The sequence below is a fragment of the Geotrypetes seraphini genome, chromosome 11, assembly GCF_902459505.1.
Source record: "Geotrypetes seraphini chromosome 11, aGeoSer1.1, whole genome shotgun sequence".
In the NCBI taxonomy this organism is placed as follows: domain Eukaryota; kingdom Metazoa; phylum Chordata; class Amphibia; order Gymnophiona; family Dermophiidae; genus Geotrypetes; species Geotrypetes seraphini.
The window spans coordinates 114995514-115022023 of NC_047094.1; the positions used below are offsets into that span (position 1 = coordinate 114995514).

At 43.7% G+C, this 26510-nt stretch overlaps 1 protein-coding gene across 2 annotated transcripts in view; it reads right to left on the reverse strand.

The window, feature by feature from the left end:
* Positions 1-201: 201 nt before the first annotated feature.
* Positions 202-26510, reverse strand: part of HM13 (histocompatibility minor 13) — a 129318-nt gene continuing 103009 nt past the window's right edge. Inside the window, exons 9-13 of one of the 2 annotated variants that reach the window (XM_033963249.1) lie at positions 21021-21057; positions 20833-20935; positions 20598-20683; positions 1551-1747; positions 980-1119 (exon numbers count right to left, since the gene is read on the reverse strand). In XM_033963249.1, coding sequence (XP_033819140.1) covers positions 1597-1747; positions 20598-20683; positions 20833-20935; positions 21021-21057 — 377 coding nt within the window. In that variant the 3' untranslated portion in view covers positions 980-1119; positions 1551-1596. Of the gene's footprint in view, positions 1120-1550; positions 1748-20597; positions 20684-20832; positions 20936-21020; positions 21058-26510 lie in introns of both variants that reach the window. The other variant, XM_033963250.1, reaches the window with a different exon arrangement.

The window sequence follows — 26510 nt, forward strand, 5'->3', positions numbered from 1 at the left end:
AGACAAAATGTTTCTATAGCAGAGTATATACTCTTTGCCCCACATACAAAGGACAGAGCTGAAACTCATGAGAAACCATTCTTATTCTCAGACACACCAGAGCTCCCCCCTCCCCAAAGACATATCCAAGCTTTCATGACTGTGCACATTCCTTCAGTTGCAAACATCACAGGCAACTTATAATAAGACCTACAATAAAAAAAAATGTAAAAATCTGCCATTTATATATTTTTCCACCTGTTAAGTACAGGTAACAAGATATAAGTATGCAGGGACAAGAATACAAAGTACACAGACAAAGATAGGAGTGCAAAAGCACCTTTCATACATTGGATAGGATCCTATCTTCTCTCCCTCACTAGTTCTTTCAAGCTTTTCACATAGTTTATATGCTGGGATTAAGGAACCCCAAGCAGAAAGATGTACATAGGTGTGGCGGGGGAGGGAAATTTCCGTCCAACTGCAGTGCACCACTGCAGAAAGGGGGTCCCTGGTCTGACCCAGACATGCGGTTGTAAATTTTTTCAGTTAGTCTAGGTGCACCTCACTAGAGAGGATCCCTGGTCACATCAAGATCACAGCTGTGGGGTTTCTAGGTCACATCAAGGTTTGGAAAAGGACCTGGGTGTATTATTTTTTAAAAATCATACTGAGGCACACATCCTTTGACAATGGGGGAGAACGAATCCACAGTTGAACTGAGATACACTGCTGTGGCTCAGGTTAGAAGTTTGTTATGAAACACACTGCTGTAGGGATCCATAATCACTCTATGGTCAGACCAAGGCACAGAGCACCTGATCAGTACAAGTGCACAATTATGAGGTTAGTCCTAGGCTTTGAGGATGAGAAAGATTGATAGGCTGAGGCATTAAGCTGTGTGGAGGAGGAGAGCACCAGAGAGAAATGAAGGAGTAAGTACCAGGCACAAAGCTGCAGGGAAAGGAATGAGAATCGATTCAAGGTGCAGAGCTATGAGGGGGAGCAGGGAGAGAGATGAAGCAGTCTGCTCAAGCTCCTCAGCTGCAGTAGGGGATGCAGAGTTAATTTTCTTTTTTCTCAGATTCCTTCTTTTCTTGATTGGAGTCTCCAGACACCTCTTTAGGGCTCTCCTCATACCTAGTACACAAAGTAAAGTGATGTAATATTACAAGTCTAGAACACAGCCCTCTGCCACATGCAACACTGAAGAAAGTGGTCAGATAAGAGTCATGTTCCACTGTGGTGCTCAAAGGCCATATATGTAAATCCTGCCACTTGCATTCATGAGCAGGGGATTTGAAGGTTTTAAAGCAGATGAGAGCCCATTTGTTGCACATACATTTGAAGTTCATGTCTCAAAGAAGCAAAGGACCCAGTTCTATCTTTAGAGTTTGGCCACCTCTCTCTTAAAATCAATTTGCTTTAGCCACAACTGTCCACTGAAGTTTGCATTTATGATGGAAAGACAGAGAAATGCAGTGCAGGAGACTGAAAAAATGGGGTTGGTCGAAAGGACATGTATCAGAAGCATGTTTCAGGAGTCCAATGGGGGGGGGGGGGGGCCCTACCTGGTCAACAAAAGAGTGAAAGCAAGAAAGAGTGAAGATGCCATTGCTACATGGTGTTGGTGTTGAGCTGCCGGCGTCGGTGGGGTGAAGCTGGTTTCTGCTGCATGGAGTCGGCGAGGCTCGCAGGAGAGCTGGATACGCTGGGAAAGTGACTGAGCCTTGGTGTATGGGGCAAGATTTCAGCTGAAGATTCAAAGCTGTAAGCAAGGCAGTGAATTAAGGGAGAGAAGGGAAAGTCAGGAGAGGACACAGAATGTGTGAAAAGAAAAGAAAGGGGAGGAGGGAAAAGAGGAGGGGAAGTGGAGAGATAAAAATAAAATTGAAAACAGAGATGTTTGGAACTGGTCACAACTTGACTGCAGAAATGTTCAGCTACTATCTACCTGGTCCTATAAGCTCTCTGGGGTATCCTCCCTGAAAAGAGAGGAATGTTCAACAAGTGCTAATAATTCCAAAAAGAGCATGAAATTAAAACATGTACATATTGTTCACTGGTTGTCTCTCTCTTTTCTTGGAAAGGGGGGGGGGGGAATCTGAATTTTTATTTTTAAATGTTAGAAGCTGAGCTGTCACACTGAGTTGGTAAGAGTTATTGTTTGTTTTGCCTCAATAAAAAGTTGATCAAATACAAGATATCACAATAAAACAGAAAATGGCAACTTGTGATTTATAGGAGCCTTTGATGTAACAGTAGCCCAGATCCTGCAATATGTGTCCAAAAGTGATATTGTTATTCTGTACCCTGAAAATCTGGGGAATTACCTGTCACTCCTGAACTTTAATCTCCAGAGCAAAGGATTTCGCCTCCCTTTCCTTGCTCTTTAAGGGAAGATTAGGTTCTTACCTCAATAATTTTCTTTCCAATATAAGGGCACAGTAGACTTGACATGTGGGCTCCTTCCCTTCACCCATGAGGTTTGCAGAAAGCATCAGCTACATTTTTCAACTCTACCTCCTTGTATCACTGGGCAGTGCCTCAGCTCTTCAGTTAGTACCAAAGTAATGCATGAACCCTAAGGAGGAAAAAGAAGATTGGAAGGTATGGGGAACTCCCCAACATTTCAAGTCTTTTTTGCTCTGCAACATGAACAATTAACCCAATGGATACATATCATAAACAATGGTGGAACCAAAAAAGCCACTACTAACATTCATGCATCTCCTATAACCTATCCCAGAGGTAGGCAATTCTGGTCCTCAAGAACCAGAGCCAGGTCGTTTTCAGGATATCCACAATAAATATGCATGAGATAGATTTGCATCTCAAGGAGGCAGTGCATGCAAATCCATCTCATACATATTCATTGTGAATATCCTGAAAACCTGACCTGGCTCCAGCTCTCAAGGACTGGAATTGCCTACCCCTGGCCCATCCCAAAGGTTCCACTATAGTACTAATGAATAACTCTTCTTACTTGTTTAACACAAATACATTAAACATCTTCATTCTCCATTGGTCATTCAGACAAGCCTCTGGAGACACCCATATGTGTCTGAGGTATAAAGTAGGCTAACTTATATCTGACAGGGCGAGCTCTCAAGCCTACTGTACACTTATACTGGAAAGATTATCAAGGTAAAAACCTATTCTTCCCTTCCAGTGCAAGGGGTACAGTAGGCTTGGCATGTGGAACATACCAAAGCAGTCCCCAGAGCCTAGAATGAGGCAGATGAGCCTGCTGTGAGCACCGAGGACCCAAAAGCAATGTCCATTTGTGCTATCACATCCTGTGTGAAACTCTGTAAAAGTATGGAGGGTGGACCTGTTCTACAGATCTCCTCGGGTGGAACTGATTGGGATTCTGTCCATGAAGAAGCCACACCTTCAAAGAAATCGACAGCTGTTTACCATATCCAATGTACACAGATGAGATTTATTTAAGGAAGAGGATATATACAACATACCGGAACCTATCAGGCTATATGCTGGAAACGAAGACGGAAAACTGACAGGGTTGACAGTAGAGAGTTGCGCGGGGACAGAAATCCCACCCGTCCCCACCCGTCCCCGCCAAAGTCCCACCCGTCCCCACCCGTCCCCGTGAGGACTCCCACCCGTCCCCGCGAGGAATCCCTCCGTCCCCACCCGTCCCCGCGAGGAATCCCCTCCGTCCCCACCCGTCCCCGCGAGGAATCCCCTACGTCCCCGCCTGTCCCTATAAACTACAGAAATAGTTATTTCATTTAATTATGCTACTGAATTAAAGGCTCTGGTAGAAACCCATTTAAAAATAAGCAAAAAGACTTTATTAATTTGGAAATATTAATTGGGAAGAATACATACTTTGTAAACGGGTTTCTACCAGAGCCTCTAATGTTTATAAATTTTTATCAACACAACTAATATACTACTTTATCCTTAAGCAAAAAAAAAAAAAATAATAATAATTTTTTTCCTACCTTTATTGCCTGGTTTCTGCTTTCTTCATGTTCTCATTCAATTCCTTCCATCCACTGCCTCTCTTCTCTCTGTGTCTTCCATTTGCTCTGTTACTGTGCCTCTCCCTTTCTCCCCCCTCCCAAATTGGTCTGGCACCCATCTTTTTCCCTCCGCTCCCCCCATAGTCTGGCACCTCTGTCTTCTTCCCTGCCAGCGTCTTCTTCCCATTCCCTCTTCCCCATTTCCTTTCAGTGTCCTTCTCCCCCACCATCTTTCCCATGTCCTGTCAGGCAGCATCCTTCTCCCCTCTCTGCCTTCCCCATGTCCTTTCAGTGGCATTCTCCACCCCTTTGTCTTCCCCAGTGCTTTCAGGGTCCTTCCCCCCCTTTCTCCCGTTTACCCCATGTCCTTTCAGCGTTCTTTTCCACCCCTTTGTCTTCCCCAGTACTTTCAGCGGCCTTCTCCCCCCTTAAGCGTCTTTTCTTCTCCACTCCACCTTTCCTCCCTCCCTGCCTCCACCTTTGTGGCGCTTTTGCACCCGACCGACAACAGAACAGGCCCGGTCGGACAAATCTCCCTGTCCTGTAGCCGCGAATCTAAATTACCTTCTTACAGCAGCTGGAGTAGTGAAGCTGCTGTAAGAGGTAATTTAGATTCGCGGCTACAGGGCAGGGAGATTTGTCGGCCGGGCCTGTTGTCGGTCGATCGGGGGATCTGACCGGCTGTGCACATTCTCCGGGGCGGTCCGCCCTCTCCCCCCTCTTTCGTACGCCATTGCCTTCTTCCTACCTGCCCTGCCGCACACAGCCGACCTGAAGTCTTCCTGATGTCAGCGCTGACGTCGGAGGAAGGGAGGGCTTTGCTTAAGCCCCCAATCAGCGCTCGCGGGGCGGGCCGTTTTCGTAGTCTTCCCGCCCTGTAGCGCGTTGTGACCAATCGGCAGTGAAGAGCGCTTCCACCTCCCCTTTGTGGTGTCGTCTGTCTGTTTCCTATTGGTTGGCGGATCAACCGGAAGTCTCTTCACTCCCCCAGCCAGAGAAAAGGCCCTTAAAAGCAGAGGAAAATGCCTGAAGGAGCTTCTGCCCGGGTAAGAGGTTCTCCCCCTCCCCCACCTCCCTCTGGTCTTCTGACTCAGTGGCCAATCGGTTTCCACTTCCTGTTCTGGAGACTCCAATAGAAGGTTGAAAAAGAAAGGGCTTTGCTTAAGCCCTCCCTCCGACGTCAGCGCTGACATCGGGAAGATTTCCGTTCGGATGTGTGCTGCGACAGGGCAGGTAAGGAGAAGGAGACTACCCTCGCGGCTCGACCAACCCCGCTGCGATCCAACCCCGCAGGAACCCCGCGACCCTCGGAGGCGTCCCCAAGGGATCCCCGCGACCCTAGGGGGCGTCCCCACGGGATCCCCGTGACCCAAAGGGGGAACCTGCGGGATCCCCGCGGGTCCCGCGGGATTCCCGTCATCCCCGTTCCCGTGCAGCTCTCTAGTTGACAGTCAGTCTAGAAGAGGTATGCAAGCAGATTGATAGGCTTAAGAGCGATAAATCCCCGGTACCGGATGGCATCCATCCGAGGGTCATCAAGGAACTGAAAGGGAGCATAGCTGAACTGCTTCAACTAATAACCAATCTGTCAATCAAATCGGGAAAGATTTGAGAAGACTGGAAGGTGGGGCGAATGTTATGCCGATCATCAAAAAAGATTCGAGGGGAGATACAGGAAACTATAGACCAGTCTGTGATGAGTCTGACCTCGGTACCAGGAAAGATGGTAGAGGTGCTGATAAAGGACCGCATCATTGATCACCTTGACAGACACAATCTGATGAGGACCAGCCAGCACGGCTTCAGCAAAGGCAGATCCTATTTGACGAACTTGCTGCACTTCTTCAAGGGAGTAAACAGGCAGATAAACAAGGGTGACCTGGTCGACATTGTATATCTGGATTTCCAGAAGGCATTCGACAAGGTTCCGCATGAACGACTACTTTGGAAAATTGCGAGCCATGGAATCAAGGGTGAAATACTCATGTGCATTAAAAACTGGCTGGAGGATAGGAAACAGAGTGGGGTAAATGGACAATACTCGGACTGGTGCTTGGACCTGTGCTCTTCAACATCTTTATAAATGATCTGGACATTGGTACGATGAGCGAGGTGATTAAATTTGCGGACGATACAAAGTTATTCAGGGTAGTGAAAGCATAGGGGGATTGCGAAGATCTGCAACGTGACATAATCAAGCTCAAGAAATGGGCAATGACATGGCAAATAAGGTTAAACGTGGATAAGTGTAAAGTGATGCATGTTGGTAACAAAAATCTCATACATGAATACAGGATGTCCAGGGCAGTATTTGAAGAGACCTCCCAGGAAAGAGACTTGGGAGTTCTGATTGACAAGTCGATGAAGCTGTCTGCTCAATGTGTGGCGGCGGCGAAAAGGGCGAACAGAATGCTAGGAATGATTAAGAAGGGGATCACAAACAAATCGGAGAGGGTTATCATGCCGCTGTATCAGACCATGGTGCGCCCTTACCTGAAGTACTGCGTCCAGCACTGGTTGCCGTACATGAAGAAGGACATGGTACTAGTCAAAAGGGTCCAGAGAAGAGCGACTAAAATGGTTAAGGGACTAGAGGAGTTGCTGTATAGTGAGAGATTGGAGAAGCTGGGCTTCTTCTCCCTTGAAAAGAGGAGACTGAGAGGGGACATAATTGAAACTAGTGCTGCTCAATTAAGGAAAAAAAATTTCGATTCGATTTAGCCTATTGAATTGATTTTTCAATTCGATTTTCCTGCCCAATTGGGTGTTTTTTAAAACATCCTGGTGGGTTTATTTTATAGCCTCTTCATCCCCTTTGCCATCTCCTAACCACACTGACGCCGTGGTGTAAACAAAAAAGACTTTTCCTCTCTCTGTTAAATCCTAGCTCATTTTGCGGTCTAACACCAGCTCTGGCAGGATACACGTTTCAAATCTGACATATTGCAATCACAAAACAGAAAGTAAAATGATTTTTTTCTACCTTTTGTTGTCTGGTCATTATTCAAATCTTGTTGGTCCCAGGCTCTGGTTGTCTTCTGATAACTTGCTTGCCAGGGTCTCCTTCTTTCTCCGTGCTAACCATCCATCTTCCATCTCTGTCCTCCCCTTCCGTCTCCCAGAGATCTGGCATCTTTCCTTTTTTTTGGTCTTCATCCACAGATCCACCTTTTCTCAACTACCCTTTCATCCAGCATCTCTCCCTCCATCCCTACCACCCCAGGGTCCACCATCTCTCCCTTTCTGTTCCTTTCATCCCTAAATCCCATTGTCCACCATCTCTCTCCCTCTCCTCTGTTTTTAGACCCATTATTTCTTTCCCCCAAAGTCCGGCATATGCACGTCTCTTTGAACCCCCCTTCCCTCTGTGTACTTCTACACCAGGGCCCCCTCCCCTGAACGTCTGTACCCCCCTGAAGGCCAGCATGTCCCCCCGAAGGCCTACACCCACTCCTGAAGACCTACACCCCACCCCTGAAGTAGAGGTCTGCACGGGAACAGGGATCACGGGAATCCCGGGGGTCCCACAGGAATCCCCCCTTAACCCACGGGACTCCCATGGGGACCCCCCTCTGGCCCACGGGACTCCCACGGGGATGGAAGGCTTTGGAAGCAGGATTCATCCATATAATATAATGGACACGTCAGCCTTAGTAAAAGAGGGGGTTTATAAGTTAATTACCTGAATAGAAAACAAAAAAAGGGTTCCACCAAAGAGATTCCACAAGGAAAACAGCAGCGCAAACACAAAAGAAACTGTGGAATTGATGATCCTGTCAGAAGTAATTGCTACTTTTTATGGGGACGGGCAGGGATGGAGGTAATTCCTTGCAGGGACGAAGAGGATCCTGACGGGGACGGGTGAGTCGGAGAGGATCCTAGCGGGGATGGGTGGGATTTCTGTCCCTGTGCAACTCTCTACCCTGAAGGCCTGCATGTTCCCCCCGAACACCTACACCCCACCCCTGAAGGCCAGCCTGTCCCCCCTGAAGGCCTGCATGTCCCCCTCGAAGGCCTGAATGTTCACCCCTGAAGGCCTATACCCCACCCCTGAAGGCCTATATGTCCTCCCTGAAGGCCTACACCCTACCCCTGGAAGGCTGCGCACCCCCTGAAGGCATGTACCACCCCCCCGGAAGGGCTACACCCCCCTCCCCCCCAGAAGGCCTTCCCCGCATCAATTTACCTAAATTCAGCAGCCTGCATAAGATCGCTGGCTCTAACGATCTTTGCAAGCTGCCATACATCGTCCGAGTTGTCTTCTCTCTGCCGCAGTCCCGCCCCCTTCTCTGACATCAGAGGCCTGGGTGCAGCAGGAGTCTGAGGTTTTTGCTGCCTTTGTTGCTACTGCTGTTGCTTCTTAGGAGGCACCCTTGAATAAGGAGCTGCCTTCTGAGGAAAATGCCTCTGGTATGATGGAACAGGCCTATAACCTTTTGCAGTGGAAGGCTTTGGCTTTGGTCTGATGATGGAAGCAAAGGACTTCTCATGGACTGCCCCATAACAATAAAATCAGTTTCAGTTCAGATAGTCACCTCTATTAAACTTCTTGGTGTTACTTTTGACGGAAAATAAGTTCAGTAGTTAAGAAATGTTTCTACATTCTTCGAATGATTAGATCTCTTGCCACCTTATTAGATCAATCTTCATTAAATATTCTTATTCATTCGCTCATTATTTCATGTTTAATTACAGTAATGCACTATACAAAGGAATCACTAAGAAAGAAATAAAACGTCTTTAAATTATTCAAAATACTGCCATTAAAATTATTTCAAACGCACGAAAATATGATCATGTCACACCTCTTTTGATCAACGCTCCCTATAGATCATCGAATTTCCTATAAAATAATGTTACTGACATACAAGACTATAACTTCCGGCCAACCTGATTTTATTAACAGGCTACTTATCCCCCATACCCCCCATCGTACATTACGCTCATCTAATCAAAACTTTCTATCCATCCCTTTTTTAAGATACATTAACACTATGCGTACTAGTATTTTTTCTGTCAAGGCCCCTACCATTTGGAATTCAGCACCAAATTATATAAGAGAAATTACATCCCTTGATAAATTTTTTTTTTAATGCTTTTGGTGTATAATAGTCCTTCCAGTAATGGAAATCTGTTCCTTGCTATTTTTTTTTATCATTTTAGCCTATTTTACAAAATACTAGACTATTTATTTTATTGTTCCCCTTCCTTCTCCCCCTCTTTCTCTTTATACAAATTGTATTTCTGCCCTTTTCCATCCTGTATTGGTAAGTTAATGTTTGTCAGTGCGTTTGATTGTTTGTAGTATTATTTGTAATTTATTTTTTATGTATGCTCTTTTTATACTTTGTATTTATATTATGTAAAACCGCTTTGAATTTTGATTAGGCGGTATATCAAATTTTTAAATAAACCTAAAACCTGATGCTCAGATAAACGCTTCGTAGCTGCCTCAATAGAGTCATCAAACAACTCATTGCCCTGGCATGGGATGTTAGCCAGTCGATCTTGGAGATTCGGATTCATGTCCACGGTGCGAAGTCAGGCCAGATGATGCATGACACCGAAAAGGCAGTGACCCTAGATGACAGTTCAAACGCATCATAGGCAGACTGAATCAGTTGCATGCAAAGTTGACCCAGAGTGTTGTGAAGTTGTTTAAACTCTGGAAGCCTATGTTGAGGAAGATATTTGAAGAAATCAGGCATGGTGTTAACCAAATGCTTAAGATAAGATGTGAAGATAAAGTTGTAGTTCAAAACTCGGGTTGTCGTGATTGAATTTTGATACAACCGACGACCAAACTTGTCCATAGTCCTGCCCTCTCTTCCAGGTGGGACAGTGGCAAAACCTTGGTAGGATTGGTTCTCTTTAAAGAAGACTCCACGAGGAGAGACTGATGGGATAATTGAGACTTCTGAAATCCCTTACAATGGACCACCCTGTAGTGAGATTCCAACTTTGCAGGCACAGCAGGGATGGAATATGGTGTCTCACAATTTCTTTTGAAGGTTTGATAAAGAAGGCCATTGATGGGTAATTTGAGACTCTCTAGGAGGATGAGGCATACCCATTTCTTCCAAATACTCCTTAGAGTATTTTGAGTCAGATTCCAAAGAGATATGAAGATCTTTACTCATTTGGCAGAGAAATTTGGTAAAAGATACCTGATCCAAAGAAGGACGACCTGGTGAAGGAGAAGGTGACCTCAAGGGTCCTCTCATGGCTAAGAACGAGGGTGAAGTCTCTCTGAAGTATTGATACCTGAGATCTGAATCCATAGGTAAAGATGACTCACTGAGAGAATGTGTAGAAAACCTCTCAGGAGAAGAACTCGAGTGGTGAGAGTGGTAAGGTTCTGCAGCAGATGTTCTTGATAGAGGAGTTGGTGGCCTTGAAGAGTCTCTAGGCCTCGATAAACAAGACCTGTCTCGAGAAGAAGACCTGGGCCTCGATGGGTACCTCTACAGATGTGGAGAACTGTGCCTCAAATCACGGTCCCACAGTGTTCTGAATTAGTTGAAGTCTTTGAAGGCTTTTTTTAGTTAGGCTTAGGTAGACGGAATTACAATAGTCTAGTTTGGAAAGGATGATGGATTGGACAAAGACGGCAAAATGTTGTTGGCAGAAGCAGGATCTCACTTTCCTCAGCATGTGGAGGCTGAAAAAGCATGATTTTACCAGGTAGTTGAGGTGGTCGTTGAAGGAAAGAGAAGAGTCAATGATGATGCCTAGAACTTTGCTTGAGAACTCAAGCTGCAATGTGGCGCCAGAGGGCAGTGCGAAGAGGGTGGGCAGCTGTCCTAATTTTGGATCGAGCCAGAGAAGTTTCATTTTGGACTCGTTCAGTTTCATTTGAACTGAGAGGGATCAGGATTGGAGTTTCGTTATGCAGGCTGTTATGTTCTCAGAGAGGTTGGTAAGGTTCGAGTCTGTCTCGAGAAGGACAAGCATGTTGTCAGCATAAGTATAGATTGTTTCAAGGGAAGACATGTAGATGTTGAAGAGAATAGGGGATAGGGGTGATCCCTGCGGGACTCCGCAAGTCGGTTTCCAAGGAGCGGACGTGGTGCCATTTGTGTTGACAGTGTAGGAGCGGAAACATAAGAAATTCGAGAACCACTCTAAGACTGTGGAGTCTATGCCTATCTCGGAAAGTTGATAAATTAGAATATCGTGGTGGACGACATCAAAAGCTGCAGAGAGATCGAATTGTAATAGGACAGCAAACTTAATATGAGAGTGTAATTGTTGCATCTTTGAAATTAATGAGACCAGTAGGAATTTGGTGCTGAAACTGGGTCTGAAGCCGTATTGATAAGGTAAGAGAATGGAGAATCTCTGGGTAGAATGAGAGCTGGGTGAAAATGATGGCCTCTAGCATTTTAGTCAGGAGAGGGATGTTTGCTATGGGATGGTAGTTAGAAAGAGAGGAAGGGTCAAGATCAGCTTTTTTCAGTAATGGGGACAAGGCAATATGTCCCATTTCTGCGGAGAATAGGCCCGATAGTAAAGCAGAGTTTATAAGACTGGTGAGGGATGAGATAGTCTGCGCAGGAATATTCTCGTACAGGTAGGAAGGGAATGGATCCAGGGCACATTTGCAGGATTTCATTTTGAGGCAGAGTTTAGAGATCTGGGGTTCGTATACGAGCTCGAAAGTAGTCCAGGATCTGTCTGCTGAGATAGGGTTAGAGTCGTTGGGGGCCAGAGACTGCTGGAGGGAAGGAGCTCTTTATGGTAGTGATCTTTGCGTTAAAGAATTTTGCTAGGTCGTCTGCTGATGGGGAGGAGGGGGGAATGGTGGAGTCGTTTTTAGAAGTTAAGGTGTGCTAAATGTTAAGCAGTATGCTACTCTGGTTGTTGGATCTGGAAATTTTATCACCATAGAAGTTCTTACTTGCTTTTTTTAGTACTGAGTTATAAAACTTGATATTGTCCCTCCAGGATTGTCTGTCTTTAGAGGATTTGGATTTTTTTCCATTTTTGCTCCAGTGCTCAACATATCTGCTTCTCTCTGTGGTACGGAAGATACCAAGGGGCCTTACAGGAGTAGGAGATAGATTTGGTAGATAAAGGGGAAAGAGCACAATTATTAGTCTCAGAGAGGTTTATCCAGTTGCGCCAGCTGGATTCTGGGTCAGCAGGCTTAGGACAAGAGGAAAGTTGGTTGAGAAATTGGGTCCAGAACAGTTCGCTCGTGATTTTTTTGCGGAAGGTGATAGGATTTGTGGCACGGGGTGGAGATCCAAGGTGGGACATGAAAATGGGGAGGCAGAAAGAACCTAAAAAGTGATCGGACCAAGGGACATGTTCCCAACGAGCATCTTCGGCAGAAGTTTTGTGTTCGGTCAGGTCGAGGAAGCTGATGATGTCTAGTGTGTGCCCCTTTTTGTGGGTTGGGGAGGACGCAGGATAGGGGAAACCTAGAGAAGTGAGGAAATTGTTGAATTCGGTTGCATCCTTGCTGGTGTTGTCATCTAGGTGGAGATTAATATCGCCAATGATCAATAGTCTCTGAAATTTAAGGAAGATGCTAGTTATGGTCTCGAGAACGAGTTCAGAGGATTTATTCCAGGGGGTTGGTGGCCGGTATAGTAACAAGGTACCTAATGTGTAGGGGTGGAATTCGTCCTTGATTGAAGCTAACATATATTCTAGCAAAGTGTAGCTACCCTTTTCGAGGAGCTGAACGTCGAAGAATAATTTGTAGAGGAGTGCCAGGCCTCCTCCTTTTTGGTTTATTCTGGGAGAGAAGAGGCCATGGTAACCATAGGAGCAGAGTTCGTTTTGTGTGAATAAATCATCTTTTTCGATCCATGTTTCTGTGATGCATAGGAATCCAAGATTGAAGTCCCCAAGTAGGTCCTTTAGTATTTGGGTCTTGTTGCAAGTAGATCTGGCGTCACAACTGGGGTGAGAGAGTCAGAGGTGAGGCTGGGTAGATTGGCAGGAGGAAAGGGCTTTAAAGAGGAGTCGTTAACTCCTCAGAGGGTTTTTTTTTTTTTAAAGGGGTGATTTCTGGTGTGCACTAGCACAGGGATTCTGAGGCCAGGGCAAATATTATTGACATTTGTGGAGTCGAGTAGATTGGGGGGAGAGGTTTCAGGCAGTGAGTAGTGTTGGTAAATGAGCAGAGTAAGAGAAGAAGGAGCCAAGAAGGTGGCTTCATGGTGAAATCAAGGAGAACAAATAAGAGGGCTGAAGGCAGAACCTGTTTATTTATTGTGTGGAGATCTGGAATTAGAGGTTTGGTTCTTGTTGGGTATTTGATAGTAGATGTCTTAAGACTTGTTTGATTTTCTGAATAGTGGCTTAAAACAGATGAAAACTTAACACAGTGGCTTAAAATTGAAAAAAATGTAGCACCTGATTGCTTCCAGAAAAACAGAGTGGAGGTAAAAACTTAAATCAGAATGAAAAACTTAGCACCCAATTGCTTCTAGTAAGACATAAGCAGAGGTAAAATTTAACAGCTGATTGCTTCTAGTAACTTTGCACCTAATTGCATCTAGTAAGACGAATGGAGGTAGAAACTAAATCAGATGAAAACTTAGCACCCAATTGCTTCTAGTAAGAGTGTATTGACCTATAAGGCAGCTGCTTCTGGTGAGACATTGAAACTGGTAAGATAAAACTTAAAGAAGACTTAGCACCTAATTGCTTCTAGTAAGACAGAACGGAGGAGAAACTTAAGTCAGATGGTAATTTAGCACCCAATTGCTTCTAGTAAGACATAAGCAGGGTAGAACTTAATAGCTATTGGTGTCATGTAAGGACTTGGATAGAGGTAGAACCTAGCATCAACTTAAGGTAAAACTTAGCACCAAGATTAGTCCTTCCTGCACAAGAGGTGTCAGGCAGATGAAGGAGGCGGAGATGGCAGGGGGCTTTCTCCTTCCTCTACTTTAAATAGCAGGAGCGGTGGTCGTCAGCCCTAAACACAGGGCAGAAGAAGAGTGAGCTGGGGTGGGCGGAGTCTGGCTCGATCGGCGTCGCTATGCTGCAGTCGGGCTGAGGAAGGAGGGACAAAAAGAAAGCCTTCTTCCTCCTTTCTCTGCCTGCAGAAGAGCAGGAACGGTGGTCGTCGGCCTAAACACAGGGCAGAAGCTTTTGGATAGATTTGGTAATATCAGGTCTCGCAGAATTCCAGGATAGAGGAATTAAAGGAGAAAGAGCGCCATGCACAATCTTAAATGTTAGGCAGGCACATTTAAAGAAAACCCTAGATATTACTGGGAGCCAGTGAAGTTTTAACAAAAGTGGGGAAACATGATCATATTTGTTTTTTGCAAAGATAAACCTAGTCGCAGTATTTTGGATCTGTTGAAGTCTTTGAAGACTTTTCTTGGTTAGACTTAGATAGACTGAATTACAATAATCTAACCTCGAAAGAATTGTAACAAGGATTAATTGTACAAGGACAGCAAAATGTTGTTGGTGGAAACAGGATCCACCTTCTGTAAATTGACATTCACAGCTACCTTTCAAAATGGTAGACATGTTGGGTATGCACATATTTGGCGGAATTTTCACCTGCACCCTTAATGCTGCACACTTACTACTAAGAAGAAAATCCAATAAGCAGTAATAGTCACAACGCCGCTTGCTACCGTACCTGGGTGCTATAGTTAACCGTGATAACACTCATTTAATTTAATTAAGTTTAATTTAAATTTTGTAAATAATGGGGTGTCCTCAGTGTGTAAAGACAGCGATAGGAAACCTCCAGCGCTTACCAGAAAGACAAGGGTAATATAACCCCTGCCCGCACACCATCACTGGACATCTCACGTGTGCTTAACTCAAATTAAAGTGCAATAACACAAAATAATGTGAAACTTTCTACCACACACAGGTGCTATAGCAAGCGGAAGAACCCGCTGCAAGAACTCCCCTGCCCGCTCAAAAATGAGAACAAAACTTAGCTTGATGGTAAATTCAATCGTCCATAATCTCACAGGAAACAAGAGTCAAAAGACATCCTTACTCCTGTCATGTGGGGGTTGGGATTTGTGAATGTGGGTGAGCTACTGGGGATTTTGCTTTTTGGGGGGGCTTAATCATGGTCTGGTATTGTGGGGTCTAGGATCTGTCACGGGAGAGTGGGGGGAGGGTAAAAGGCTATGGTTTTGTTTTTGTGGGATCATGTGTGCCCTGGTAGATTGTCTTGATTTTGATTTGTTCTGTTTTTGATCTGGGAGCATATCTTCTGTACGAGACTTTTGTATTTTCCTTGTTTGTATTTGATTGTGTATGCATTATTTTTCAATAAAAGCTTTTAATTATAAAAAAGATTTACAAAGACTAGGGGACACTCAAAGTTACAAAGTAATACTTTTAAAACCAATAGGAGGAAATATTTTTCACTCAGAGAATAGTTAACCTCTGGAATCTGTTGCCAGAGGATGTGGTGAGAGCGGTAAATGTAGCTGGTTTTAAAAAAGGGTTGAACAAGTTCCTGGCACTGCTTACCCTGGATTGGTGGCATGGAATACCGCTACTATTTGGGTTTTTGCCAGGTACTTGTGACTTGGATTGGCCTCCGTGAAGATGGGCTAGTGGGCTAGATGGACCATTGGTCTGACCCAGTAAGGCTATTCTTATGTTCTAGGGGACACTCAAAGTTACAAAGTAATACTTTTAAAACCAATAGGAGGAAATATTTTTCACTCAGAGAATAGTTAACCTCTGGAATCTGTTGCCAGAGGATGTGGTGAGAGCGGTAAATGTAGCTGGTTTTAAAAAAGGGTTGGACAAGTTCCTGGCACTGCTTGCCCTGGATTGGTGGCATGGAATACCGCTACTATTTGGGTTTTTGCCAGGTACTTGTGACTTGGATTGGCCTCCGTGAAGATGGGCTAGTGGGCTAGATGGACCATTGGTCTGACCCAGTAAGGCTATTCTTATGTTCTTACCCTAACATTCAGCATACATAGAAACATGATGACAGATAAAGGTCAAATGGCCCATCTAGTTGGCCTATCCTCAGTAACCATTACCTTTCTCTCTCTGAAAGATCCCACGTGCCTATCCCAAGCCTTCAACGACCCCTCCAACCCTATTTCTAATGACCTACTCAACATACTCCAACCCCTTAATATCCATCCTCAGATAACAGTTCCTACTCATAAAGCCAACAATATTTTAGATATGATTTTTTTACCTCAAACACAACAGCTCATAATCTCAGATATAACAGTTAAATCCGTTCCCTGGTCAGATCACCACTTTATAACTTTTAACCTTACCTTTTCTAAATTCACTCCTCTTCAACTACCATCTAATTTCAAGACCATATCATACAGAGAATACAACAATTTGGATGATATAGATATAACCTCTCATCTTGACCCAGAAATTCTAACATCACATACTAATTCGACCACAAATCAAGTTTCTGCTTGGATCTCCTCATTAACTTCACTTTTAGATACAATATCCCCACTAACTTTAAAAACTATCTCTTTTCAAAAACCATTAACCCCTGGTACAATATTGAGCTTCAACAGATCAAACAACAACTGCGTTCCCTAGAAAGAAAATGGCGCCACAACAAAACAACTGACAATCTACTAAAATACAGAGATAAAGCTATACATTTCAAATCTAAAATTAATCTAACAAAGAAAACCTATTATTCCAACAAAATTGAGAAAGCGAAAAATCCCTCCATACTTTATAATATCTTAAAATCAATGGACCCTTTACATAAATTGAAAAACTCAACGCAAAAATCAACCTTAAAAGCCCAAGAATTATCGGACGCCTTCAATCTTAAAATTAATAACATCCGGAAATCCTTCATTCAAAATCCACCTGCCCTTTCTAACGACCCTGATCAATCTGAACTTATACCAATAGCAAAATGTTCTAATTTTAAAATTCCCTCCTTACAAGACATTGAATCTTTGTTTTCCCAAGTTAATCTAAAAAACTCCCGATCCGAGATAATTCCTCCCTTCTACTTAAAAAAATAATTTTCTCATTTTGGCCCTTTTATATTATCTCTTATTCAATGTAGCTTAACTACCTCTATAGTACCGCCACAATGGAAATCCGCCTACATTATTCCTATTGTGAAAAATTACAAAACCAGTATTAACGATTTAACTAACTATCGTCCGATAGCTAACATTCCATTTCTCGCAAAATTAACAGAAAAACTGATATTCAATCAACTTTCCGATTTCATTGAAAAAACTAATGCATTACACCCGAACCAAACAGGATTCAGAAAATTCCATAATACCGAGTACTCCTTAATAGGTCTAACCTCTAACATCCATTACTATCTCGACCATCACAAATCAGTAATACTTTTTTCCTTAGACATTTCCGCCGCCTTCGATACTATTGATCATGATCTACTCTTAAAAAGACTAGAAGAAAAAGGAATTAACGAGAAAGTTTTAGACTGGTTTAAATCTTACCTCACCAACCGAACTTCTATCGTTAGATTTAATAATGAGGAATCCGCCCCTTACACTTCAACCTTTGGAATTCCACAAGGATCTATTTTGTCTCCTCTATTATTTAATATCTTCCTTGCACTACTATTAGAACTTTGTCAGGCCATAGGCTTCATCCCCTATTCATATGCAGATGACATCCAACTCATACACCCTTTAGACCCAGAAAACACTACAGATATCTCCTCAATAAATCAAAAGCTAGAGCATGTGCAAAATTGGTTAAACACAAATAAATTGGCATTAAATATTAATAAGACTCAATCCATCCTATTCAATTGGAAAAAAGATATTTCTCTTTCTAAACCTTTTCTCCTCAATAACACCCCCATTAACATGGTATCTTCAACAAAAATTCTTGGTGTTTACATAGATGACAAACTATCCTACCATGAACATATATCTTATATGGTTAAAAATTGTTTTTTTAAATTACGGCAGATAAGATCTATTGCCAAATTTCTCAGTCCTTCTTCTCTAAACATATTAATCCATTCATTTATAATAGCGAAAATTGATTACTGTAATGCCCTATTCTTAAACATCACACAAAAAGAAATAAGAAGGATACAAATAATTCAAAATACAGCAATAAAATTAATTTATAATTCTAAAAAATTTGACCATGTGTCTCCACTACTGATAGATGCACACTGGTTACCAGTAAATCATAGGATCTTTTTTAAACTAATGCTCCTAATTTTCAAAACTCTAACATCCAATGAGCCGCAATTCATCTCCAAATCTCTGATCCCATACAAAACACAGCGATCTCTTCGCTCTACTGATCAATGTTTATTAGCTGTTCCATCTCTAAAAATTATAGGTACTAGAAGAGCAGATATATTTACTGTTGCTGGTCCACAAAGGTGGAATAAACTCCCTCAATTTATTAGAATAGAACAAAATATTACAACATTTAAAAAACTTTTAAAAACATATTTATTTAAAGATGCTTTCGATTTTTAACAGTTCATTTAAATTTCTTACGTTTTGGTATTAATGCTTAAGAAGTGTGCTCGTGCTACCTCTTTTACCCTACCTTTTGTTCTTTCCCTTTATTCTTACGAAACCCGAAATTGTAACTTTTACTTTTCCCTTACCCCTCAAGTAAGTTTTAATTGTTTTTATGTTATGTTAATATAACTATTATGTTAAGTTTCTTATTTCTTTTTATTATATTATGTACATCGCTTAGAAATTGTAATAGGCGATCCATCAAAAGATTGAATAAACTTGAAACTTCTTGAATTCAGACACAGTCTCTGTCTCCACCACTTCTTCCAGGAAAATGTTACACGCATCTATCACCCTTTCTGTAAAGTATTTGCTTAGATTACTCTGGAGCCTATCACCTCTTAACTTCATCCTATGCCCTTTCATTCCAGTGCTTCCTTTCAATTGAAAGAGACTTGACTTGTGTACATTTATGTCATGTAGGTATTTAAACATCTATCATAGCTCCCTTCTCCTGCATTTCCTCTATATACATATTGAGATCTTTAAGTCTGTCCCCATTCGCCTTATTATGAAGACCACGTACCATTTTAGTAGCCTTCCTCTGGACCGACTCCATCCCTTTTATATCTTTTTGAAGATGCGGTCTCCAGATTTGTACACAATATTCCAAATGAGGTCTCACCAGAATCTTATACAGGGGCATCAATACCTCCTTTTCCCTACTAGCCATACCTCTTCATATGAATCCTAGCATCCTTCTAGCTTTTGGTGTCACCTTTTCAACCTGTTTGGTCACCTTAAGATCATCACATACAATAATAATAATAATAATTATAATTTTATTCTTATATACCGCCCTACCCTTCGAGTTCTAGGCGGTTCACAATAATTACATTAGGATCCGCATTGACATGCCGATTTACAACAGTTTATTAGATTAACAACAAATTTAGCCGAACTTGGCTGATGAAGAAGGGAGTGGGTAGAAGAGAGGGAAGAAAGCGTTTAGGAGGGGGGGGGGAGAGGGCTGCGAGTGGGGCCCGGTAATACCGTAAAGAGGTGGTTATGGGTCTTGTTTGTTGAATAGGTAAGTTTTGAGAGTTTTTCTGAAGCCGAGGTAAGTGGGGGCCTCGAGTATCATTTGGGCGAGCCATGGGTTCATCTTGGCTGCTAGGAAGGCAAAGGTTTTGTCTAGGAATCTATTGAGATGACAAAGCTTTAGTGAGGGGTAGGAGAACAGTTGAATTCTGTGGGATTTTTTGTTGGTGCAGTAAAATGACACCCAATGACACCCAAGTCCTGCTCAATGACACCCAATGACACCCAAGTCCTGCTCTTCTGTCGTGCACATAAGTTCTTCCCCCCTAAACTGTACCATTCCTTCGGGTTTTTGCAGTCCAAATGTATGACTTTGCATTTGTTAGCATTAAATTTTAGCTGCCAAATTTCAGACCATTCTTCAAGCTTCACTAGGTCTTCATGTTATTCACACCATCCAGGGTGTCTATTGCAGATTTTGGCATCATCCGCAAAGAAGCAAATCTTACCTGACATCCCTTCAGCAATATCGCTTATAAAAATGTTAAAAAGCACAGGCCCAAAAACAGAACCTTGAGCCACAGCGCTGGTAACGTCCCTTTCCTCAGAGCGATCTTCACTGACCACCACTCTCTGTCGTCTTCCATGTAAGCAGTTTCTGACCCAGCCTGTTACTTTGGGGCCCATCCGAAGAGCACTCAGGCTTTGCTAAAATTTAAATACACCACATCTAGTGCACCCAATTCTCTGGTCACCCAGTCAAAGAAATTACACTGGAAACGTGAAATATGAAATGCCTTCCCTGCCCCTGGCAGCAGCATGGAAGCAGTGGGAAGGAGTTGTTGTGGTGATGATGTTTCCCACCATTTGCATAGAAGGGGTCATAATAGTGACACTTATTTGTAGACGTGTATTCTTTGCAACAAAGAACAGAAAACAGGTCATAGTGATATTTTTTCCAGGACTGGTATCATCAAAAGAGATACATATAGATATCAGGCCATGGACCACAGCAATACCAACAATTGCTATGTTTTGCTCACCCCTGTAATAGACCATGTGATTTAATTTATTTTTGATGAATGTCAGCCCTTTAATGATCATTCTCCAGTTTGCCCTTTCATACTCCTACGTGGACACTGCCATAGACTCTTACCTAAACATTTCTGCAATTTCTCCCTTCACCAGTGCGATCAATAAGGGGAAACCAATACAAGCTGGAACCAGATACAACAGAGCTGGCTGCAGGGAAGAAACAAACAGTTAAAATAGAATAAGAACACAAATTCAGAAAAGAGAGAAAAGGAGAACTAAAGAGCACTGGAATGTGAGTACTAACATGGGAGTACAACAGATAGTGTGGAAAAGGTTATACCATTCAAAGCACTTACCTGTGCATGTTTAAAGGTGTGCATTACAAAGATGGTAAGAGCAAGGCCAAAGATATAAGCAAAAAAGCTGGTGTAGAAGTACGTATGTGTATTCTTCTTAAGGCTGAAGAGAGGAAACAACATATGAGTACACACAAAATCCTGTTTCTACACAGCTACATTTAGAAAGACTCACAATGCAGTATTACCTGATATCAAAGCGCAGGAGCAATGCAATAAAAATCCCTGAGAGAACAAAAGAAAAAATAATTAAAATATAAGATACAGTGTTTAAAGAAGAAAAACTCAGGTCAGAAGAGCAAGCAAATGTTAATCCATGTTCAAAACACCTTTCATCCTCAAGCCCAGATGTGCTCTTCTGCCTCCCAAATAAAAGCCAATTGCAATGAAGCATCAAGAGAACAAGACCCTCCATGTGTCAGTCTTGGAAAGAGCTATAAATTACAATGAATGTGTGTGGGGGAGGTTGGGTTTCCACAGAACAAAGTAATAAATAGAAGCAAGAACAAAGAAAATAATATACCTTTTTTATTGGGCTAATTAATACATATTCTGATGAGCTTTTGAAGGTAACCCTTCTTCTTCAGATCAGAAATGAGCAAATGATGACCTATATCAGAATATATATGTGAAACATAAAAGCATTCCAAAGATGGTCTCAGGGACAGTTCCATTGCGAGGGAGGTTGGCGCCCGGCATTGCCGTGCACCCCCCCCCCCCACTATTTCTCGCTGCTTGAGCGCCCTTTGCCTCCCGCATACCTCTTCAAATGTTTGCTGGCGCAAGCAGCATCTTTCATTTGCTGCTCACAACAGCATCGGCTCTTTTCTGACAGTCCATCTAAACCAGGGGTCTCAAAGTCCCTCCTTGAGGGCCGCAATCCAGCCGGGTTTTCAGGATTTCCCCAATCAATATGCATAAGATCTATGTGCGTGCACTGCTTTCAATGCATATTCATTGGGGAAATCCTGAAAACCCGACTGGATTGCGACCCTCAAGGAGGGATTTTGAGATCCCTGATCTAAACCATCCCAGCCATCGAAGCCCTCCCCAGCCCATCCTCAACCAAATAGCCATATCCGGACATAGATCATTCAAGTCTGCCCAGTACTGGCCTTACTTTTTTTCTGATTCGAGATCCTCTTTGTTCATCCCATGCTTTGAACCCTTGTTTTCCTCTCCACCATCTCCTTTGGGAGCGCATTCCAGGCATCCACCATCCTCTCCAGAAAGAAGAATTTCCTTACATTGCTCTTGAGTCTACCACCCCTCAACCTCAAATTATGTCTTCTGGTTTTACCATTTTCCTTTCTCTGGAAAAGATTTTGTTCTACATTAATACCTTTTAAGTATTTGAACGTCTGAATCATATCTCCCCTGTCCCTCCTTTAGGGTGTATATATTCAGGGCTTCCAGTCTCTCCTTTTGGCGCAAACCTCCTACCATTTTTGTCACCCTCCTCTGGATCACTTCAATTCTTCTTATGTCCCTCGCCAGATACGGTCTCCAAAACTGATCACAATACTCCACGTGGGGCCTCACCAATGACCTGTAGAGGGGCATCAACACCTTCTTTCTTCTACTGGTCACGCCTCTCTTTATACAGCGCAGCATCCTTCTGGCAACAGCCACCGTCTTGACACACTGTTTCTTTGCCTTTAGATCTTCAGCCACTGTCACCCCAAGGTCCCTATGCTGGTTACACAAGTTTGGATGTAATAATGTTAATTACCATGTTTACTAGCAAACGTGACATCAGTGATTTTTCCTTGTTTTCTCTTCTTCTACTTTGTCTTTTATTACAGTGCTACTTGATTGTTTTTGTACAAAACTGAGGGGACAAGAGCAGTTTCCTGGGAAGGAGGTGGAGTTGAAGACATAGAAACATAAAATATGACGGCGGAAAAGGGCCATCGGCCCAGTGGCGTACCTAGGGTATGTGGCACCGGGGGCCCATCATTTTTTGACACCCACCCCCACCCTCCATGTAAAAAATATTTTTTGTAATAACCATGAAACGGTATAAATGGTCAGAATAGAAACAGGGAGTGAAAATATTCTTTTATTGAACCTCATATATGTAACCATTATTCCAAACGTAACATAACATAAATTATGTCTGAATTGTCATGACATCAGAAGTATGTATGGAGTAGTTGCAGATGATGCTTGGGACAGTTCTGATTGTGTTTTTTGAATAGAAGGGTTTTTATTTCTTTTTTGAAGGTTTTTTAGTCTGTGGTCGAGGTCAATAGGTTGTAGAGTTGGGGGTCGAGTGTTAGGAGGTTGTCGAACAGTTTTTTCTTTTGACATTTTTGGTTGGAGGGTGTGTGAATGGTATGCGAGTTCTCCTATGTCTGGTTGAGGTGGATTTAATTATTTAGCTGAAGAAATTAGTTACCCCCCCCCATTCCACACACATTAATTCTCTTCCATTTTTGTTCCCATTATAAAAAACACTGATAAGTTCCCAGAAAAAAAATACACTAAAATAAGAAGTGAAACCAAAGGCCCCCTACAGATGAGAACATAATATAAGAATAGCCTAACTGGGTCAGACCAATGGTCCATCATGCCCAGTAGCCCATTCTCATGGTAGCCAATCCAGGTCACTAGTACCTGGTCAAAACCCAAAGAGCAGCAACATTCCATGCTACCGATCCAGGGCAAACAGACACTTCCCCATGTCTTAATAACTGACTATGGACTTTTCCTCCAGGAATTTGTCCAAATCTTTCTTAAAACCAGCTAAGCTATCTGCTTTTACCATAACTTCTGGCCACTTCATTTTTAAGCTGAGATCTTTCCTTCCAAACAGAGACCTTGCTAGATGTCAAATACAACACAAGGGAACTTCACACGGACTTAGCTGTGCAGGAAATGTGAATCTCCTCATACACCCACCTATAGTGCAAAAATGTGCAAAGGTCTGTTTTTTTCTTTCGATCACTAGATAGCCTAATGCCACACAAGCAGCACTGTTACAAAAGGTCAATGCTAAGGTTAACAAAGTTTCCTTCCTTGGACCACAAGGAGATACTGACAAACCACTGGAAGAGATCCCAAAACAACTACCTAAGGCACAATACCCAAAGACCCACTCAGTGTGTGAACTAGTTGAGTGGAGTGGACTAACTGGGGGGTGGAAATGGGCCCAGAGTTTGCTCAGGAGAATTTCCCAGACCACCTCTTCCTCTCAACACATTGACACACTGCCGCCACCACCACCACCACCACCACTAGGAACACCTCACCGGGTAGGCCAGCAATGCTTATAAACTTTATAAAATACATTATTATATTTTTTTTATAAAGCACATATTTTAACTGAACTCTCTGACATCCTCAGCCTTTCCATTCACAAAAATAGAAGGAAGAAAAGTTCCCATTTCCTGCTGTCTCATGTCCCCGGCCTATACAATATTTTTCTTCTGCAGACCCTTCAAAAATCTGACCAAATCCTCATTTCACTTGCATTATAAAGTACTGAGGATGCCATCTCTCCCCAATCCCAGGTCCTAAAGTCTGAGATAGTAGCGCAAACTGCCCGATTCAGGAAGAAAATTTTCGATTCAGCCTATTTAATTGGTTTTTCGATTCGATTTTTCTGCCCAGTTGGGTAATTTTTTTCAAAAATTCCTGGTGGGTTTTATAGCTTTTTCACCCCCTTTGGCTTCTCCTAACCACACTGGCGCTGTGGTGTAAATAAAATAACGAAACAAAAAGGACTTTTCCTCTCTCTGTTAAATCCTAGCTCACGTTTGCGGTCTAACACCAGCTCTGGCAGGATACACATTTCAAATCTGACATATTGTAATCACAAAACAGAAAATAAAATTAATTTTTCTACCTTTTGTTGTCTGGTTATTTTTCAGATCTTGTTGGTCCCAGGCTCTGGTTGTCTTCTGATAACTTGCTTGCCAGGGTCTCCTTCTTTCTTCATGCTAACCATCCATCTGCCATCTCTGTCCTCCCTTTCCATTTCCCTTCTCTCCCCAGGAACTCTGGTATCTTTCCTTTTTTTCATCTCCCTCCACAGATCCACCTTTTCTTAACTACCCTTTCATCCGGCATCTCTCCCTCCTTCCCCACCACCTCTCCCTTTCTGTTCCAATTACCCTCCTATTCAGTATCTCTATCCCTTCTCCAAACCATCCCTTGTGTCCAATTTCTCTCCCTTTCTGTTCCTTCCCTCCCTAAATCCATGGTCCATCATCTCTCTCCCTCTCCTCTATTTTCAGGCCCATTATTTCTTCCCCCCCCAAAGTCTGGCATATGCACATCTCTTTGAACACCCCCTTCCCTCTGTGTACTTCTACACCAGGGTCCCCCCCCAAAGGCCTGCACCCCCCCGAAGGCCTGTTCCCCCCTTGAAGGCCTGTCCCCCCCCCTTGAAGGCCTGTCCCACCCCCTTGTAGGCCTGTCCCACCTTAAAGGCCTGCCTGCCTGTCCCCCCCTTGAAGGCCTGCCTGCCTGTCCCCCCTCGAAAGCCTGTCTCCCCCCATGAAGGCATGCCCCCCCTTTAAGACCTGCACCCCCCCTTGAAGGCCTGCACCCTCCCGAAGGCTGCACCCCCCCAGAAGGCCTGCACCCCCCCCCCGAAGGCCTGCACCTCTTTGAAGGCCTGTCCCCCCCTTGAAGGTCTATCCCACCCCCTGTCCCCCCCTTAAAGGCCGGCCTGCCTGTCCCCCCCCCAAAAGCCTGTCTCCCCCCATGAAGACTTGTCCCCCCCTTTAAGGCCTGAATCTCCCCCTGAAGGCCTGCCTGCCCACCCCACCCCGAAGGACCGCTCGCCCTCCCTCCCACCCTCCATCCAGACGTCCGGTTCTTCCCCTCTGGCCTCCCCACACCATTTAGAGTAGAAGCAGCCTGCAGCAAGATCGCGATGTCAGCTGTCCTCCGCCGCGGACTCGCCCCCCTCCTCTGACGTCAGTGGATGGGGCGGGACCGCAGCAGAGGACAGCATGAAGCAGCGCAAGATCGCTGACATCGCGATCTTGCTGCAGGCTGCTTCGGTACTCTTAATGATGCGGAGAGGCCAGAGAGGAAGAACCAGATGTCGGGGGGGGGGGGGACGAACGCAGGAGCACCCCCTCAGGGCTTGCACCCGGGGCGGACCGCCTCTCCCGCCCCCCCCTGGTACGCCACTGCATCGGCCCAACATGTCTGCCCACTCGAAGAACCTTCCCCTCTAAGCACTTCCTCGAAGTGAACCCACATGTTTATCCCATTTTTTCTTAAAATCGAGCACGTTGCTGGCCTCAACTACCTGAAGAGAAAGATCATTCCAATGATCAACCACCCTTTCGGTGAAGAAATACTTCCTAATGTCACCGTGAAATCTCCCACCCTTGATTTTTAACGGATGCCCTCTTGTTGCCTTAGGTCCTGTAAGGAAAAAGATATCTTCTTCCACCTCAATACGGCCAGTAACATATTTGAACGTTTCTATCATGTCTCCCCTCTCTCTGCATTCCTTGAGAGAGTATAGCTGCAACTTAGCTAGACGGTCTTCATTTGGGAGATCCTTGAGTCCTGAGACCATCCTAGTGGCCATTCGCTGAACCGACTCCGTTCTCAGCACATCCTTTTGATAATGTGGCCTCCAAAATTGAACACAATATTCCAGATGAGGTCTCACCATGGACCTGTACAGTGGCATTACAACTTCAGGCTTT